The 21,245-nt window shown below is 39.6% G+C and overlaps 1 protein-coding gene across 7 annotated transcripts in view; it reads left to right on the top strand.

The window, feature by feature from the left end:
- The window catches only part of PROX1 (prospero homeobox 1), a 49,592-nt gene that overhangs the window by 2,581 nt on the left and 25,766 nt on the right, over positions 1-21,245 (top strand). For 3 of the 7 annotated variants that reach the window (XM_081225082.1, XM_081225083.1, XM_081225081.1), the window contains exons 2-3: positions 3,405-3,447; positions 5,512-14,137. In XM_081225082.1, the coding sequence (XP_081081208.1) occupies positions 5,579-7,393 (1,815 nt within the window). In that variant the 5' untranslated portion in view covers positions 3,405-3,447; positions 5,512-5,578 and the 3' untranslated portion in view covers positions 7,394-14,137. Of the gene's footprint in view, positions 1-3,404; positions 3,448-5,511; positions 14,138-14,233; positions 14,336-20,228; positions 20,424-21,245 lie in introns of those variants that run through there. The other 4 variants (XM_081225079.1, XM_081225080.1, XM_081225084.1 and 1 more) reach the window with 2 other exon arrangements.

Raw genomic sequence — 21,245 nt, 5'->3', positions numbered from 1 at the left:
ATTTGATGCAAGATGTAGGCAGTCAGTTCTCTGAAGTTTCTTGCAAGAACTTCTGAGCATTTTCACAATGAAATGGGCTGTGGGTGGTGAAGAGGAAAAAGGGGAGTAATTTGGTTAACCTGTCCATGTGCTACAACATGGACCTGTTTCTGCAATAGTAAAACAGATGAAAGTAAGGACTGTGGCTTCATGTGTGAGGGAAGCTATTGAGAATTCAGTGTAAGTACTGTATATGGATTCTCAAAATCTGACCTTTTAATTTTTTTTCTTTAAACAGGCTACTTCTTGAGTTGCATAGAAATAGATTAGATGGTGAATGGTTTTTGTTGGTTGGTTTGGTGGCTTGGGTGATCATCCTTGTTTCATGAAAATGAGATAGTATGGGTCATTTTATTCTTTTGACTTAAACATCCAAGTTCTTCCTAATACTTTCTTTGGATGCTTTTGAAGTTCTTTCATAACTAAAATGTCATCTATGGATATGTCATTTGCTTTATTTTTAATAAGGGTTATCTGTGCTTGGCACTTATTGATATTTTTATATGTCCATTGTGCAGAATTCTATTTAGGTTAATCACCAAGACCTTGTGGGGAAAAAGTCATGCATACCTAACATGCATCTTTGTTCTCACTTTATTCATTCCCTTGCACCTTTCCTCTATAAGTAGCACTTACAATCTTAAAACATAACCTAGCTGCCAGGCGTACTCTTTATTTGTTCAAAGTGAAATAGGCCTTTTTTCATGAATTTCTTAGAGGCATTGTTTTGCATTTGCAACTGTAAATATAAGGAATATTTAGGTTCAAGATTAACAAAAGATTATAAAACGTTACTGATTTTATAATATGAAGATGGATTGTGCATGATATATTATTACTGGGTTCTAATTAAGTATCTGTATAAATTGGAAAGGACATATACATAAGGAATTTCTAAAGCCTTATTGCCTGGTGTATTCCAAAGCTTCAAAGGACATTTAGAGTATTTCAATTCTCTTGAGAAAAAAAATAAATGTAAGTGTTTCTTCTTGAAGTTATTTCTCACTCTCTTTTATTCACTAATTTGGTGACTTATTACTTTTTAATATTTTAGGTATGTCTCAGAAAATATTCTGTATTCATCTTGCAGGTGAAAAATGTATGAAATTTTTGATAGAATGGAGGAATTTAAGATAGAATGGTTCTGATTTGAGATCTCTATTATCATAGGAAAATTTAAACCTGATATAAGATTTTGACAATACAATGTTAGTTAATTTAAGTATTAACTAATGTCAGGTGGGTTCTTCACAGTAAACATCAAAGGCTTTCTTAGCCTGATAGTGAGCAGAAACATCTCCAAAGGAAAAGTTGCTAATTAGCAGAAATGAACTCTTAAATGCAGTGAAGGGGACAGCTTGGTAAGGGGCAGGGGTGGGCGAGTACCTAAATCAAATCATCTGATTTTCCCCCTTGAATTACTGATTTCCAGATGGATTTACAAGGTTCTTTGTTAGTGTTATTCCACTTGCAGTTTCACAAGCGGCTTGACCCAAGTAGATCAGAGGCCCACTCAAAGGTTGTTTTCTAAAAGAAGTAAAGTGTAGGCTTGAGCAATTTCTTCAAATCATTTTATCAACAGATAGTCTAAATAATCCAAGCAGGAAACCATGCCAACCTTACCCTTCCCCTTCTCATGAAAGATTTGACTGAACTATTTGAGTAATAATCATAGTGATCACTTCTTTGTCTAGAATCTGGACTCCAGATCGAGGCATAAAAGTTGCATCCCCTTCCCCAAATAACTTCTTTATTAAAGCAGAACACTTCAGCACTTTCTACTTCACACTGCAGTGTTCCTTTGAAATGCTTCCCTGAAAATTCTTTTCTACTAACGTTGTCATCAGCTTCCCTAGGATTCTCCATGTTAAATTATCTGACGTTCTTCAGATAATTCAGATTTTAATGAAGAATCTTTTGGAGTAGTTAAAATCTGACTTGATCATAGTTGAACGTTCTTATCTTTTTCTGGGAGGAATCTGCTAATGTTAAGATACCCTTCGTATAGGAATTATTAAAGTGTTTATGTAGTTAGATGCCAAGTGGTACAACACAATATTTAATAACAAAAATATTCTATGTAGATTTTCAAATTAATTACAGAGGAGTTTACAGGAATAGAATATGTGTATCCAATCGATAATACATTTGGGTTCAAATGCTACGTCAGTATTTTTCTGCATACTTGCTGATATTGATGTTCACCAGTGCTGATCAAAAGGTTCATATTGCTGGGTTAAACTCAAAATTAATATAAAAATTAAAATATAATAAGAATCAGTAATAATTGTAGTTGAAACATATGGCTTAGTACATATATTGAGAAATAAAGGAATTTTTAAAAATCTTAATGGACAGGATGATATCAGTGATAAATTAATTCCATAGCATTCTCTAAGTTCTGAATTGGGAAATCATGGAAGCACCTTTGAAAGTGTTTTCAAGTGATTTAATTTACATTATAGTCATTTAACAATGCATTTTCTTATGTGGTAAAATATTCATATATATATATATATATATATATATATATATATATATATATATATATATATATATATATATATATATATCTGGTTTGTGAAACATGATGCTAATAAAGTACTACAGTCAACCAGTTATAATTATTTAATCTTGCCTATAGCCTTCATGGGTTATAATCCCAATGTGTATGACTACTATACCTTTATTTCTGAGTTTAGGTCAAAGCTATACGTAGAGATCTATTTATTCACGCCTACTAATATAATGCCTTGTCTTGCTGGATTATATAATTTTTCCTAGTTTTCTCATGTGTTTTGTCCTGATTGTTATGTCTCAGCTGTACATTTTACAATAAGACCTAAAAGTATTTAAATTTACTTAGCCCCAAACAGAAACAAATCATTATTTAATCCAAGAATGCTGACCAGTTGAGAGAAAATTGCAAAAATCAGTTTCGTTTGGTGAATTTGAAAGAAGTTACAGGATATTTTCTTCTTAAAAGACCCAACAAGCATGTCTAATTAACATGTATTCTCCACTGAAGATGAGAATATGATTTCTTTCCACCTTAGGAAGAGCACAGCCTTCCCCTTGGCTCAGGCATGAGGTAGGGATGCAGCTGTTGATACCTAGGCTAGATGAGAGGAAGTGCAGTTGACGCAGAGGTAAATGGCAGCTGGGAAGGGAAGGATGGCTGGGGATGACCTTGTGCTCATCTCTTACAGCAGCATGTTGTTTCTGAGCCTCTGTTGCAGAGATGCTCTTCCTGTAACAAGGATGGGTAGGGGGAAAACCCAGACTGGATGTTAAGAGGAACAGGGGAAGAAAATACTGCAGAAAGTTTGTTCAACATTTTGATTGGTGATCTGTGTGCTTTTCAGGTGATATTAAAGAGAAAATGATTTGCACCCAAAAAGACAAGAGGTAAATTTTTTAAAGAATGGCAATAAACTCTGTCTTTGAAAAGCTGATCTACACACACAAAGTCCTCCTCGCAAAGACATCCCACCTCAATATGCAAGTCTTTCTGAGCTTTAAAATAATTCATCTTTTTTCTTGTTTGTCTCCATCTCCCCTTTTTTCTTTCTCTCACCTGACAGCTGCACCTGATTTATCAGATCTAACATGTTAGTGAAATATTTGCCATTGCATTTTTGTATTCCTGAAACCAATTTCATTTATTAATGTGTGAGGCGTCACAATCATCTTGAATTCAATTTTGAACCCTATATATTGAAGTTATCAAGATCTGTTTCCATTCCAAGTTCAGGAAATTTTATCCCGAGGCACACAAAAAAGTATTTTAGCCTCAAGCATACAAAAAAACATACAAAAAAGCATCATGTTGCTTTCTTGACACTCTGATACAGCCTATATTTAAATGTTTTATCTTCATATAAAAACTGAGAACAAGGGCTACATGATGAAATCTTTGTCGCTTGAAAAAATACACATTGCCATCTAAGCATTGAGCATTTTCTTGATTTTTACAGGTTATTTCATGCTGAAATTATGCCTATTTGCATGGATAGTCATTCTTTAAAACTAGCCACAGATGCAGTCCTAGGGAGCACGTAGATGTTTTTACAGGTGAACCGAAAGAGATGGGAGCTGTTCCAAACACTCTGCACGCTGCCTTTGGCAATAGACCCTGTTATTGTGAAGATGTGCTCTGTTAAGCAAACGTGAAGTTTAATATTAGATAAACCCTGTGTGAAAAAAATATTTTCATTTTCTTCATAAAACGTTCATTGTAAGCAAAAAGATGCGACATCTTAACGTTTATACAAAATTTGGGGTTAGCATCACTGGTTAACGTCACAAAAAATGTCAAGTGCCTTTTGTAAGATGCAAGTGCCTTTTTATATTGTGTTCCCAAGAAACAATGGAAGTTCATATGCAGAGACGGTATTTCCCTTTCTCACATATATAATTGATGTTATTTTCTTTCTTCTTTATATATCTTCCTTCAGTCTTTTTTTTCCCCCTGTGTTTTTCTCATCCTTTAATTTGGCACAAGAAATAAGATTCACAAATGGTGTATGTTAAAGAGCTTCTTTAGGCATTTGAAGTCTTATTTTGACAGATTATAGAAAAAAAACTAGCACTGAAGATTTATCCTTGCCTAACTCAATTTATTGTTCCACATATTGATTTCTAAAATGTGACAATGTCCTTCTTCTGCACTGAGTCCAACTTTATAATAATTGAAGTCATCAAAACGACATCATGAAAATTTATAAATATTCTCATGCTTACCTTAAAATCCAGCAACAGATACCGTCTTCAAATGTGATTTTAGTAATGAAAAGCACATATCTGTGCTAAATAAGCAGACCTGTAGAACGAGTATTTGTGCACTTATTTCCATGCTAAATTGGCCATTTTTGTTGGAAAGATGCTGATGGGAGTGTTCTCCTCCCTATTTCACATATGACAAAAATGTTTTAAAATTCAGTAATAAAGGGTGTGTGTGAAATATTTGCATTTTTAGGGTCACTTTTTCCCTTAATAGCGTTAAAGCCACAATAATTTTATTGCAGAAATGGAATTTTTCATCCAAATTTCACGCATCCTCAAAATTTAACCTTATTTCTTAAGTGTAGACCACTTTTATCTTCTTTTGTAATATGAATCTCAATGCCCAAAATTTAATCAATTGGTTGTCAGAGGCTGTGTTCTTATAATCTACTGTTTCTTCTGAAGATAAACAGTATCATTTTAGGCATTTGTGAAAGAGAATCATATTACTGGTGCTTAAGCAGTTTTTGCTTTTTTTTTTTTTTAATCTTAATCCATCTTAAACCAGTGGAGCAGAAATATTTAAAAATGTTTCATTTCAAGCAGAGTGCATAATAAATTGCAATAATTGTAATGTGCCATAAATCCCAGAGCCTATGCATTTTGCATTTGATTCAGGATTGAGGTCAGGAAATTTGGAGAAATTTAAAGAAAATGATTCATCAGTCCTTTTGTTCTGTTGGCCAGGGTCCCAGGATTCTTGAGCTGTGCCCAGCTGACGAGCTTTTGAAGATGGCACAATAACTGTCCAGTGATGCCTGACCATGACAGCACAGCCCTCTTAAGCCGGCAAACCAAGAGGAGAAGAGTTGACATTGGAGTGAAAAGGACGGTAGGGACAGCATCTGCATTTTTTGCTAAGGCAAGAGCAACGTTTTTTAGTGCCATGAATCCCCAAGGTTCCGAGCAGGATGTTGAGTATTCAGTGGTGCAGCATGCAGATGGGGAAAAGTCAAATGTACTCCGCAAGCTGCTGAAGAGGGCGAACTCATATGAAGATGCCATGATGCCTTTTCCAGGAGCAACCATAATTTCCCAGCTGTTGAAAAATAACATGAACAAAAATGGTGGCACGGAGCCCAGTTTCCAAGCCAGCGGTCTCTCTAGTACAGGCTCCGAAGTACATCAGGAGGATATATGCAGCAACTCTTCAAGAGACAGCCCCCCAGAGTGTCTTTCCCCTTTTGGCAGGCCTACTATGAGCCAGTTTGATATGGATCGCTTATGTGATGAGCACCTGAGAGCAAAGCGCGCCCGGGTTGAGAATATAATCCGGGGTATGAGCCATTCCCCCAGTGTGGCATTACGGGGCAATGAAAATGAAAGAGATATGGCCCCGCAGTCTGTGAGTCCCCGAGAAAGTTACCGAGAAAACAAACGCAAGCAGAAGCTGCCCCAGCAGCAGCAACAGAGTTTCCAGCAGCTGGTTTCAGCCCGCAAAGAACAGAAGCGAGAGGAGCGCCGACAGCTGAAACAGCAGCTGGAGGACATGCAGAAACAGCTGCGCCAGCTGCAGGAAAAGTTCTACCAGATCTATGACAGCACTGATTCTGAAAATGATGAAGATGGTAACCTGTCTGAAGACAGCATGCGCTCGGAGATCCTGGATGCCAGGGCCCAGGACTCCGTGGGGAGGTCAGACAATGAGATGTGCGAGCTGGACCCCGGGCAGTTCATCGACCGAGCCCGGGCCCTGATCCGGGAGCAGGAAATGGCCGAAAACAAGCCGAAGCGAGAAGGCAACAACAAAGAAAGAGACCACGGGCCAAACTCCTTACAACCCGAAGGCAAACATTTGGCCGAGACCTTGAAACAGGAACTGAACACTGCCATGTCGCAAGTTGTGGACACTGTGGTCAAAGTCTTCTCGGCCAAACCCTCTCGCCAGGTTCCTCAGGTCTTTCCGCCGCTCCAGATCCCCCAGGCCAGATTTGCAGTCAACGGGGAGAACCACAATTTCCACACCGCCAACCAGCGCCTGCAGTGCTTTGGCGATGTCATCATTCCGAACCCCCTGGACACCTTTGGCAATGTGCAGATGCCCAGTTCCACAGACCAGACAGAAGCACTGCCCCTGGTGGTCCGCAAAAACTCATCTGACCAGTCTGCCTCCGGCCCCCCAGCCGGCGGTCACCACCAGCCCCTGCACCAGTCGCCTCTGTCGGCCACCGCAGGCTTTACCACGTCCACCTTCCGCCACCCCTTTCCCCTCCCCTTGATGGCCTACCCGTTTCAGAGTCCATTAGGTGCTCCCTCCGGCTCCTTCTCGGGAAAAGACAGAGCCTCTCCTGAATCCTTAGACTTAACTAGGGAGACCACGAGTCTGAGGACCAAGATGTCATCCCACCACCTGAGCCACCATCCTTGTTCACCAGCACATCCACCCAGCACTGCAGAAGGGCTCTCCTTGTCTCTCATCAAATCCGAGTGTGGTGATCTTCAAGACATGTCCGAAATCTCACCTTATTCGGGAAGTGCAATATCCTTTCATTTGCCCCCAAGGCAAACAAGCCCAAACCAAAAAGGCTTCCCAGAAGGTCAGGTTTACACATTATTTAGAATGATGTAGATTACTATCTTCTTAAGAATGCAGTCTTTCCTCTTCTTCAGAGTACTAGGCTTTTATCAACACGCGTGTGGCACTTCTGGTTGCACAAAAGCTTCACAGGAAACGAACATTTTTGTAACTTTCACAAGTTGTTAATTGCCCCAAAGTGGTAGTATTTAATTTGTGCTTTTGCAGCAGTGTTTTTTCTGCTATTTCTTCCCGTATTATCTTCTTATCCTTTTTTTTACCCCCAAGAGTAGATTTAGAGGTGGAAAAAAAAAAAAAGATCTCATTGTAATATTGAATTTTATCAGATTTTATTTTAATGTAGTAAGTTTCATAGCAGAGTAAAGAGAGAAAAATCAGTTTTCAGATCCCTAAGACTCCATAAGAAGAATTCTCCCTTTAGTTATCTATAAGGTCCCTGGTCTGTTTAAAGAAGGCCTGATTAAGTCTTATGAGGGACAGTCTACTGATGGGAGGCTGCAGTGGGAGAAAGATGGTTGTGGACAGGGAGTTAGAGTCTCTCCTTATTCTTTAAGTGGGGTGTGGTTTTTTGTTTGTTTTAAAGGAAATATACAGGTACTGATTTATTCAGACGGTATCCATCTCTCTCCCGTTCACCCAAGGTCTGTTCTTTGGGTCTGGTGCAGCTGCCTCTATGCATGATTAACCTCTGTTCAGCCATACACAGAAATCTTTTGTCCTAACATACACAAAGCAAATTATTTTGGAAAGCGAGAGAGCACAATTAAATATAAAACTCAGCCGTATTCGACTTTAAAAATGCCTCTTTTTATGTCTCTTTTATATTTTGAACCTGACTTTTATGTAGAGATGCCAGTTATGTTTTTTTATTAGACCTGTCCTGAACTCTAGCTATTTTTAACTCACGATTTTTTTCTCTGTAAATTGGTCCTTTCAGTAAATTTTTAAAAATCTTGTGGTTGTTGATGTTTTGGGGGAGTAGAATAGTAGCACTGGGGGGCAACTAGAGACATATTTCTTTTATATAAATTGCCAGATGGATGTAAAATTTAGCAATTAAATTGGCTGTTGCTAAATTGAGGGTTTTGAGCAATCGTCTTGATGACTAGAGATTGACATTTTCATATCTAACCCTACTCCAGAGGCTGCCATGTAAGTGCAAAGTCCCAGCTATGGTGGAAATGTGTTTTCCTTGATATGAAGGTCATCCTTCCAGCCAGCTCAGGATAACAGAGAAGATTTCTGATAAGGTGAATGTGAGCCACAAGTATGAGACACACTTGGGTAGTTAAGCACAGAGTCTCTTTCCATAGAGAGGAAGAAGAGAATAATGTCTTGAGAGAAAGATTTGAGGACTTAAGATGTAAATAGAAATCGAGTCTTGGTTTGGTTAATGATTTAACTTCTAACTTTCAGAGATCTAAAGTTTAATCCACCAGTCATGAATCAAAGCTGTGCCAGGCACCATGCCTTACACATCATAAGCAGGCAATAAACATTGGTCAAATTGGAATATAGCTGTTGGTGATGAGAAAGGCAAAGTACATAGACACAGACCTTGAATGGTTTTTTTTTTACCCTCTGCAGGAGAGCATCTTCTGGGGTTCACACCAGGCTCATGTCCAGGGCTAGGCCCCATTGCTCCTCAGAGATCCCTTACTTCATTTTGAAGCCAGTTGTAGTGATGGTGGGTTGTTTCTCTCACTTGTGCGCGTGTGTGCGCACACACACACACAGGAAAGGGACGTGCCCATTTGGTTGAATATTTGAAGCCAGGTTTCAAAGTCTTGTAAGGCCATACTAAACTCTTTAACTCAAGATTCCAGTTTCTGGTTTTTTTTGTTTGTTGTTGTTGTTTTTTTTTTTTTTAGACTTGTCACCGTATCCAGATAATTATGCCTGTGCTTTTTTTTTTTTTAAATAAGTTGGGTCTTCTAAGAAAAAAATCTTTAGATTGCTCTAAGTGTTGGCTATGCTCCCTGTCTCACCCTCTCTAAATCCCCTGAGGAATTTTGAGGATTTGAATAGAAAGAACTTCCTTTTCTTTCTATACATGTCAAAGACTTTAAGAAAATTTAGTGGCTTCTTCTTCAGAGGAATAACTCCACCTCTCTCTTACCATAGAAGATTCTGCTCAACAGCGACGGTTTGGAAACGCCTGTATTCATATGAAATGTTAGTTGCTTACACCTGGAGCTGTTTATTTTGTGTAGCTAAATAATTTTGGCCTCTTGCTGCAATGAATGATTACATTTCCCATATGCTGGCCTTCCAGCCTCTGTTTCTTTCTCTTTTCCCTTCTGTGATCTCGCCCTTTTAGCCGTTTATCTCTTTGCTCTATTATTTCTCAGGAAGAAGATAGGCAAGCATCCTTTTCTAGAGTTCACACAGTTCTGAAGCCAGTGAGGATGTGAGTGTTTGCTGAGAGGCTGGGTCTGCTTTTCTCCTGTCTCCATCCTTGTACGGCGATGAGTTCTGCCCTTGACTTACCTGATGGTGTCTAGGCAAAATTCTCAAGCTTTTAGTTTAAAGAAATCTCTGGGAACCACAGCAAGTCATCTTACTTCAGTTTAGGTAGACAAGGCCACATGTGAACCTGTTATGCAGTTACTCTTAGAAAAGATCAATAGAAATGAGGAGAAATGGGATGAAATGGTACCTTCATGATTGTCATTATTATTTTGATTTTTAGTCCGTGTCTTTCCAAACTGTAATGAATAATTGAATTCTTAAGGAACAATTCTTTCCCACCGCAAAAGACATCATCTGTTTCCCTGAACAAAGTAGCCAAGATAAGAACTATTAAGAACACCAACTTATCGGATAAATCCATTCTGAGTCCAGCACATTAGGCATATATGTTCTACATAATAGAGCACACTACCTTGTTATCCCTTCTAATAGAAAGGAACTAGCGAATGTGTGTGCATGGTAAACTGAATGTCAGTGCACCTGCACCAAAAGGTCAGGTCTTGGATATAAAAACTGTGTTCAGTATCTTTGCAAATGAATCTATTTAATCAAATATTGAATTTTATTCAAATTCCAAAAGAAACAGCCAGCCAATTGTTTTCCCTCCTGATGTTCCTTGTCATTCATCCTCTTTGCATCTCAAGAAAAATAGCCTCGTTCGGGCCTCAAACATTTGCATGCCCCCAGTTAAAGCACAAGAGCGGTGTTCTAAGCACTTGAGACATGCAAGGGAGGAAACTGAACCTCTTCTCCGTGACAGTCAGCTTTCCCTGTTCGACTTTTAGGGAGAAGGTTAAAAAACACGTGAAGTTCAAAAAGGAAAATGATTTAATGATTTGAAACTAAAATCCATCTAGAAAACCTGAATTAAAAATGAATTTCTAAAATGGGAATTAATCCATAGAAGTTGATCTTTTACATGTTTGGAAGTGGTGTGGGGCCATGGGAGTTCTGTTAAGTGTATTAGCTGTAGGGAAACATGTATATTAAAGATTGGAAGACTCTGGATTCCCCATCCCCCTCCCCCCCAATTCTGGACTAAGTAAATTTAAAAAATATATATCCATAAACTACACATCCCACCGATTATGTTAAACTTCTTTGTGGAGCAACAACTTGCTCTATCCCTTTTATTAAATGTGAGAGTTTAGATCTTTTCTCCCCTTTTAAGGATTCTAAGGGGGGAAAACTAGAAACATAGCAAATCAGAGCCTAAGGAGCAAGCTGAAATTCTCCGGGTTTCAAAGCGCTTTAGAAATTGTAAGAAAGTGGTCCTGATCCATTTGGTTGGAACTGCAGCATGTAAAACCTCTAGCCACAATTCAGGGTTCAGTTGGGAAAAAAGAATTTTCTTCCTGCAGCCTTCACAACCTATTATTCTCCCATTTGCCTTTTTGCTGCCTCTGCTGCTTCTCCCGCGGCTGCTGTTTAGGTGAAGTTATATTGTGCTTGGTAAACAGACAACACTTAAATTCTCAGGTTGTTTGAACACCATTTTAGGTTCAGCTGCAGTACCCTACTTCTCTTATCTTTTATATTCCCGAGCAGATGTCTTTCATTAATTTATGGATTTATCATCTTTTTTTTCTTTTTCTTTTCCTTTCCTTTCTGTTTTCTTTTTCTTTTTTTTTTTTTTTTTACACCTGGCAGCTGTCTCAAGTTTCAGCAGTTATTGTCTATTTTGCATTATACATAGAATTGAATGTCATCTGTCTTCACAAAGCTATGGCTAAGAGAATTGAGGCAAAGCCACATGAGCTGCCGGGACAGATCTTGTTTGCGTTCCATCCCCCCTCAACCCACCCCCCTTTACCTCCTTAATATTTATTTGTGCTCATTTTCTTTCCTGGCCTTGAATGGAGCTTAGCTCGTGTTCAGTACAGCTGTATGTTTACTGAATCTATTCCATCATGAGTCATTGTGCGTGTGTAAGTATCCTGGAAACAGCTAGTGCTTTCTTGGAAGAACAGTTGCTTTTCAGCACAAGCACTTAAAAGGGAAATTAACCAATTGGTCAGTTCAGATTTATTTTGAAGAGAAAAAAAAAGGATTATCTAACTGTTGGCTTTTAAATCTTTCATTAGCTATTTTTAATAGTTTATTAGAAACATGTATTTTATGGGAATTTTATCTTAATTACACGATGAGCAAGAAATAAAGATGTATTCTGTGTTTCATTTCCACTGATTGATTCCAAGTATTTCCAACAGGAAGCATTTTAAAGCAAAAAAACGTACTTGAGAAATTCAAATTAGGATGATTTTTTTCATGAAATAAAAAGCCTCTAAATCCCAACCAAAATATGATGGATACTTTGCTGTGTTTTTTTAAATAAAAAAAGACGAAAACATCTTAGCATAATTTAAAGACACTGAAAGCTTCAGGAAGTTTTGGTGGCTCAATAACTATCTGAGAACCACAGCAAAACAGTTCGTTTTGTATGAGACCAAATTTGAAAAGGTTTGGAACTTTTCCCTGCTAATAATTAATTGTACTAGGTTGTTTGGATGTAGCCTTCTGAAAGAACAGATTAGAACCCAGATCTGAGGATGTTTGTCAAAGTTTGGACTTGCCTAAAACTCTTATCACGAGGCAATAGGAGACAGCTTGCAACTATTATTTCACTTATCCATTTGGACAGATGGTCCTGAAGTGTGCCGGGCTCCTTTAGTCCCCTCTCTCAGTCTAATGGAGGTTACTGGAGGGCCTTTCAGCCCTTTCCTTGGCACAAGAAGTATGTCAGTCATAAATTATCGTCTTTGTAATCATTAAGGATCTCAAACAAAAACACAAGTTCAGTTAAACTGCTTTGGCTTACAGATAAAACATCAAAATTTCTTTCTTCAGTGTTTATTTTCAGTGAAAACAAAAGGCTCAATATTTAACTTTTCAATTTACAAACTAAGGTGATCTTTTTCAAATTGCGTGATATTAATGGGAATGCTAATTGATCAAATTCTCAGCAGAATATTTGGTTAAACCCCCTGTTATAAGCAGTCAAGAACTTATCAATATTAATTCGATTATGCTTCTCTAGGAACTTTCTGCTTTCCCTCTGTTCCTAAGATTGGTCATGCTGTACTTGATGATGGTAATTTAGAAATGTTCACCTTTCGTAAATATCTGTGTTTATTTGACCTTGCTTCATACGGTGTGAAATTTTTGTTGGGTTTGTTAGCCAAGTGTGTGTGTTTGCTTATGTGTGCGTGTGTGTGTGCGTGCACACCCACACGTGCATATTTTCTTTTCTTTTTTTCCCTTATTTTTTCCCCAGACTCTCTTTTAAGAGAAAATCCTTAGAGAAGCTTCTAGGAAGGACCCTTAATTGACCTTGTGGGGGACCACATTGATTTTCTCCACGTGCATCTTCATTTCTGATAAATTATAAAGCCATTAATTTGCTGAGGAAATGGCAGGGCCAGGCTGCGGCACAGATGTGACCAGAGCCATCCCAGCTCCGAGTCTGCTGAGCAGTGCCAAGAATCGGGGGGAGAATCAGGAAGCCTGGATTGTTATGGTTAGCCTCACATTCTCTTGGGAACTGTTTTAGTTGCTGCTGTTTACAGATCTAAAAGGTAATGATGTTTCCAGATAAATAGACCTTCTTATTTTGGGTAAGTGGCCATTTATTGATCTGCTAGCCCACAGTTATTGATTTGTTAGCTCCAACCACTGCGCCACTCTCAAAGGAGTTAACTGTAAATCCAGGAGAGGCAAATTGTATTTGGTTTTGGATCGTTGCTCTAACAAAAGCGACACCCCCTCCCTGTTCTCTTGCTGCCCAAACTACCCCTCCCAAGTCTTAGCTGCTATTGAAAAGGAAACAATTAAAAGGATATAATAATAAGACAGGAAGAAAGTGAGTCAAGATGTTCCATTATATTAGCGCTGAAAGGTAAAATGTGAAGCTTGCCTAACGGTGTTCAAAATAATGCATTTTATATTTTCATGTACATTAGTATAATAATTGGATGTCACCTGCAGAGAGCAGAGAGAACAAACAGAACTGTAATTGTGAAGAAGGAAAAAACTCATGATAAGGGTTGTGCAGTACCTGTTGGGTGCATTTGTCTCCTTAGCAACAAGTGAACGTATGGATAGCGTAAGGACCTCAAACAGGGGGAACGTTTTGCCATCCTCACCACGAAGTCTCCAGGATTCCACAACTAAATTGTGCATCTTCACCATTATATTTGGCAATTTCTGACCGGCAGTGGTCATTCTGAGCAGGCAGCAGCAAGTTAGTGATGGATTCCATGGCCAGCGCCATTTATCTTCCAGAATTCCTATGGCTGCTGGGTGGGCCTCCAGGTTCCTGGGGTGGGTGGGGGGGGAGGGAGGGATGGTAGGTGCTTGTGTTTCAAGAAATTGTTTCCTTAACCAATTGCATCCTACATGCAGGAAGGATTGTCACCCAATCACTTGAAAAAAGCAAAGCTCATGTTCTTTTACACCCGTTATCCCAGCTCCAACATGCTGAAAACCTACTTCTCTGATGTAAAGGTAAGGACATACTTCATTATTAATGTTTTCAATTTCTGTGCATGAGGTAGTGATTTGAACTCTTGGAAGTTGATGGAGATGAGTGTGGAGTTGGTTGGTGAATACACCTACGTTGTAATTGATTTAATGCATTCGTCCTTTGGTCTAAGGCTTTGCCAAGCAAAGAGGAGGCTCCTTGTGTGTTAAAACCAAAGGACTGGGTGCACAGATTTTCATTCTAGTCTGGGAAACTCAACCTCTGTCTTTATATGTCTTAACTCCTTGGAAGAAATTTCAGTTGGTCCTGGAGGGATGTGCTTTAGAGAATTTTATTTTCCTCCCCTCAGCCACAGTAAACTGTTTCTGTTTTTGTTTCTGTTGGTTTCCCCATATTTGTGCTTAGGAAAGCAAACACTAGCACCTCTTTTTCCCCCTGTCGAAAGGAGCGTACATTGAAATTCTCTCTGCAGTAGCTGCTTAAAAACAAAAGTGATGATTGTCTCTTATTTACAACTTAATTTGTTGTTGATGTAGAGTACACTGAGCATAAGGAGAATGAATAAAGTGACAGATTCAGGACACATTATTCAAATGAGGATATGAAAGCTGTCGGCCTACAGCTGCAGCCTCCCTCATTCTACAGAATATGGGGACCTCCTGGTTCTGTGTGTGTGTGTGTGTGTGTGTGTGTGTGTCTATGCGTCTGTGTCTATGTGTGGATTTTAAGTAGTTGTTTGCAACAACTTGATGTTGTGTTAATCATCTGTAACTTTTTAAAACATAGATTGGGTTTTGATGATGATAATGACACACATGGTATCATTAGCCAACAAACTCGATAAACATTACATTAGCCGAGATTAGTTTATTAAGGCTGGATGCTCTTCCCCCCCACCCTCTCCTGCCCACCCCCGTGTGTACAAGTTCTTATTTCTGCCACGGAGAACCCACGAGCTGCCAAAATGTGCTCCTTCCTCCCCGACTCCCCTCTCTCTGCAGTGGGTTTTCTGCCCAATGTCTGAGTTGTTTCATTGGCCCCTTTCGCAGGCCGACCCATTTCAGTCTTGCCTTCACTGATGTTTTACTTGGCCTTGTAAGAAAAGTTCTGTTTTCCCTCCTGTTTGCTTTTAAATTGTGTAGCAACTTCAGCCTTTTATCTCTCTCCTTCCCTGGCTGAGCTCCTTAAGGAAGGCATGTTTCCTCCTCCTTCAGTGCCAGCAAACTGGGCAGGATGGGAAGGCAGAGAGAGGCAGTTACTTAAACAGCTGGATAAGAATCATTAAGCACAAGAAAGGTCAAGTGCCACAGTAGACCAGGACAGGGTTTGGACCTTGTGGGGGACCATCTGAGTCTGACAAACTGAAGGGCATTTGTCGATTGGTTGAGGACCAACCAGCTTCTAGAGCCTAGTTCTTCTTCCAGGGCATCCTCCCTCCTTAGTTCTAGGAGGGGGACATGGAGGAGAGGGAGAAAATTGTTATTTGTGTGTGTGTGTGTGTGTGTGTGTGTGTGTGTGTGTGTGTGTGTGTGTTTAGATGTCCATGTTACCTCCTTCACTTCTCTTGGTGCTGTGATCTGCAGTGTTGTGATATAATGATAACAACACCTTATATTATCTATAATATAATATCCTTTCATTCAGGAGACCAAAGAGCTTTACAAGCTGCATACATAGGGATCACTCATCTACCACTGACATGCAGACACCTGGAGGGTGCAAAGTAGCAGCCATTCTGAGCCAGCAACACTATCCAACAGTAGATGTAAATATTAGAAGCATTCATGTTTTTGCACACGTGTGGCGGGGGGAAGGGCAAGGGTGGGGGAGATTGTGGATTTGTAGCTTTAGAAATACCAGGCACTGTAAACCAACAAGAAATTGTTCCCATTCCTTTAGAATACATCTAGTAATTCAGCTTTGCAAATAATCACTCACTTTATGTAAATAACAATTAAATACCTGGGTGACTATTTCATTTAAAAAAGCATTAATATTCAGATTATAGATTCCATCCATATTCTATCCATACTGGGAAAGAAGGCTGTTAGAATGTACGTGAGTCTGGTTAACTCCCAATTATCCACTCTAATGGAGGGGAAACAGTAGGGCATATAATGCAAAGCAGAAAATCACCGAAGGTCATTCCTCTTTTATTTTTGGAATGAATTATACATTTTTAACTTTCCTAATTGTGTTTTTTCTTTGGCTGGTAATAAATGAATTTATATTCCCTGAGCTTACACTAATGATAGTGGAAAGTCATGCATAGAAAGGGAAGGATAGTCCAGGCAAGGTGTTCCAGAAACTTTCTAGGAAGCAATGGCAGAGCATTCTTGGATTTCTTTAATATTAAGGAAAATCCAGAATTTGAATATTGACAATGCATATACTCATGCATATGTATGTTATGTTATATATATATATATATATATATATATATATATATATGTAGTGTGTTTGTATGTATATATGTATATACACATATCTCTATCTAGATATAGATATATAAATGTGGATACTTATTTGCAAGGCTGAAATAACTATACAGATATACGATCCAAAATTTTATTGCAGTCCAGATTCAAGAAACCACAGAATTGAGAAATCCCTAGAAATTGGAGAAGAGACCTTAGGGTTTTGTCAGAAATGAAACCCTGCATCATATATCTTGAAAAGGACATATTCTTGTGACTCTGGACCAAGTAATACTTGTCGCAATGATACAAGCATATACTTGTTTGTGGCCACGTACATGAAGAGAAAATTTCTAATTCCAGCAAAATGTCACTTTCTGAATCACAGAGTCACTTCATTTCAAATAGTGATCAGAAGTTCGTTTTGCAAGTAAAAAAACCAAGAGACTCACACGAGTGGAAAATACTTCGTTTCATGAATAAGGTGTAGCCTAGGTGTCCATCCAAGGCACAGTTGGGAGGTAGTGCTAGACTGAGTTAATCTCCAACCAGCTCCTGATAGGCGAGCCTCACCAGAGCGATCCTCCCTCCCTTGTATTTTTCCTTAGGAAGGGAGACAGTGCTTCACTCTCCCCTCTGGGAAGGAAGTGAAGGCTTTTAAATTACCTTGGGAAAAAAAGAGGTAGGAGGAAATCCTGTACAATTCAGAGACGTTGGCTTGGTGAGAAAAATTCTTCTACGTGAAGGATGAAACCAGGGCCGTCTTAGTTGAACTCCCAGAGTAAGAATCTAAACAAAGTTCCGTGTTCTCACAGAGAGTCCAACTTAATTCCCTCATCCCAACATTCAGCCGGACAAAAAGCTCAGCTCATGGGCCTTCAGCTCTTTGGAGAAGGGCAAGGGGGCACGTGGGAGACAGAGGCCGAGGATCCGTGGGCCTCCACCATCTTCCTGGGCACTCCTGGGTGCTGATTTTAATGTACAAACTAATAACTCTTAGACCACTAAGTACAACAGATTCAGTGCCATTTTAGCTTTGAAGAACAGACGCTCACGGCTTTTCAAGCCGGCGGTGTTAAATGATGTATCTCATTCCCTCCACCCCTTGAGTCAACTGCTGCCCGGCCAGATTAAGGTGTCAGATTGATTTGTTTTATACATCTTTTGACCATGCTCATTGAATATTTAGGAAGTTTCTCCAGCCCATATTGAGGCTGAGATGTCCCGTGGGAAGCATTAATCAAAGTCACAGAGACTCGTACACTGTGGAAACACAGCCTCTTTATTGTAGCGATCAGTTTTTGCAGTAACACATTAACACGACAGAGCTCGCCTTGATAGAACAATTGATCCTTTTCTGGGAAGCCACTACAGAATGGGGGACATTAACTCTTTCAAGTTGCACACTTTTTCTCCCCCGAGGTGACTATCTGGAAAAGAGGGGGCCGGCCTCTGCTGGTGTGGCCAGCAGCCCAAACCGAACGAATTTCAGCAAATTTCAGTTACCTCCCTGTGGAGCAAACCCTGCTCTTCAAGCTGTTGTGCTGGTCATTTTCCTTGTCTCATGTTTGGGGAGTCTGTTGTTTTTGCCCATTCTTCCTCTCTGGTATTTCCATTCTCTAACAATAAGCTTTAAATCTCCCTTTATGTCCCATTCCTAAATAATGGCAAGTGCACTTACTTTTTTGTCCTTCCCCATTAGGTCATTCATGACCATTCTAGAAAAAAAATACCCTTCTATTTTTTTCCTCTACAGTACTCTTGTCCATATGAGACAATGTCTTGTAACAATACAGAAGCCTAATCTCCATGTCAAAGCAATTTTCATTCCCCAGTGCACAGCCTGCTATCATTTTGTAATGTTTTGTTTCTTATTCTAAAAGAATTAAAAAGGAACAGTAAGCCGTCACGGGGGCCTGTAGTCCTTATCTCAGTGTCTGGAAATTTGGACAGTGTATTTTACTGCTGAGATAAAATGGAAAGAACTCCAAGTTCAGCAAATCGTAATGGGTTTAAGTTCTATTGAAATCGGCAACCAGAAGATCAGATAACGGGGGTCCTTCAGTTGTCTTTTTAATCGGGTTCCCCGCAAGGCTGAATAGACAGAGCAGACACACAGAGTGAAAATATAATTCTTGGATAGGTTAAGTACATGTTTGAACTCTAGCAAGCAGAAGCGATTTGCTGATGACTTAATCATTTTCTGGTCAATTATCTGTAAGGGCCCTTGCAACTCCATGGCAATTATGATGCAAGTTGGCCTTTTGGGAGAAACACCAGTCTCCCTGCTTCTGTTTCCTTGTTACTTCCATTCTCTGCCATAAATTTTCATTCATTTATTATCTTTGCTGGTATAGAAACAACTTTCTGTGTAGTAATTACAGCCCCGATACACACTTTAGCTGTCATCTTGTTGGAGTCTGGATGTTCTCATGGCCAGTGTTTGATAAGTGGTCTTTGTTGATTTTTGATGAATGTACATCTTTTTCTGGGGGCCCAGGGAAGGGAATGCCTGTGATGACAAAAGGCAGGGGGTTGTCTGTCAGCCTGCCTGATATAAAGCTATGGATTTATTGGTTTTGACTTGGCAAGTTGAGATGCATCTGTCCTTTACGTGCTCAGAGGACTGTCAATAAGAATGGTATCACTTGCAGTGAATCCAGGAAGACATCTTCATTTAAAAGGTCATTGGGAAACCGTGGTAAACAAAGTCTTAAAGCCTAATCACGTTGTTGTAACTTGGCATTTAAAAAAATGTAATAAAGATTCTGTCTATGCTGTCTGTGGACTGTGTCTTAAGCACACCTCCCAAACTGCATAGACTCCAGTGGGAAGGGGGCATGGGTCCTCTCCAGTGCTGGCTGTAGGAAGTGTATGAACAGGTACGGAGGTTTGACCAGACAGCACCAGCCGTGAGTACCGGGTGCAGACATTAAGCGGAATCATAGCCGATGGCCACGGGGATCTCCCATTACCAAAAACTAAGCAAGTGCCAGATTCCTCCCCTTTTGTGTGAAAGCCATTTTCCAGCATTGAATGAGATTGTCCTGTGGTGACACAAATTCTCTTCAAAAAAAAAGTCATGCTAGTGGTGAAGTCATGTGACTCACCATCTCTGGTACTTGAATATAACGACTTCCCAGGATTCTATGGCTTGAACGAATTTCCATAAGAAGTATACAAATGCAGTTTGTTCTACTGAAAGATGAAGAACAACGTTTCAAATAAGATATTCAGCTTAAGGAAAATCAGATTTAGAACATGAGGTTTCCATTGGAGACGTGGAGGGTCGTGACGCAGTCTCCATCGTTAGTTGGTTTTATAATATCCCGTAAGTATATCATGGCTCTTGCCACCCTTGCCACCATTTTGGTGGAATTAAAAACATACCTTTCCAAGTAAGGAAGGGAGGGGAACTTTAAACATTCTTCAAATGCTTAAAGAATGAATGAAGAAAAATGGCAATGTTCTTATCCTTTTCAACATTTAAATTTAACAGTTCAACCGATGCATTACCTCTCAGCTCATCAAGTGGTTTAGCAATTTCCGTGAGTTTTACTACATTCAGATGGAGAAGTACGCGCGTCAAGCCATCAACGATGGGGTCACCAGTACCGAAGAGCTGTCTATAACCAGAGACTGTGAGCTGTACAGGGCTCTGAACATGCACTACAATAAAGCAAATGACTTTGAGGTAGGAACTCATCTTTGTTTTTCGGTCATCTCCCTTTTTTTAAAAAAAAAATTATTTTCTTTAGAAATGCCCCAAATCTGTCTTTTTTTTTTTTTTTTTTTTTTTTTTTTTGCTTTGGTATCTCATACAAGCATCCACCCAGTAGGGTAAGAGGTCGAGTGGCAATGAAGAGCCCCCCGTGGGTCCCGTCAGAGTCCTGGGAGCTGACCCACTTCCGTTTCCTTTCCCATCCCCCGCCTCTGCTGCTTGCTTGGAAGACCCATGTGGCCACACAAGAGGGAACTGATGAATCCAAAGAAACGGCAGCAAGGAACACACACAGAGTGGTTCCCTTTCCAGAGAAGAGGTCCCTACCCCAATAGGCCTTTTTCACATTTAGGTTCTGGCATGAGGATTGAGTTGACATATGCTGTGTTCAGTGGTAGCTTCAAAAGTTGTTTTCTTAAAAAGTCTAGGAAGATTGATGGGGAAGTGATTCCATGGTTTCAAACTTTCATCAGCATTCATTTCCTTTCTGGAAGAAATGGTGTGAGAATTTACCAGTACCTATTATAAGAGACCCATGGACATCTTTGTTCGTTTGTTTGTTTCTGTTTTTGTTCTTTTGGGAGGACAACCTTGTGTGTTCATTTTGCATACGTGCAGCTGCACGAGCTTGCTGCTCTTCATTCATATGGTTTTATACATACTTGTATGTGTCTGCAACCTGCATATTCCAGGCACATATGAAGCAGTATTCATGATTCCCAGAAAGCCGTATCTATGCAACAATAGGAGATGTGTGGCTATGAGTAAGGCATTTCTTTACTGGCTGATGTGGCA

This window comes from Mesoplodon bidens, assembly GCF_964165515.1.
Source record: "Mesoplodon bidens genome assembly, chromosome: 2".
Lineage (NCBI taxonomy): Eukaryota > Metazoa > Chordata > Mammalia > Artiodactyla > Ziphiidae > Mesoplodon > Mesoplodon bidens.
The sequence above is the reverse complement of the archived record's forward strand: the minus strand, read 5'-3'. Positions and strand labels throughout refer to the sequence as shown.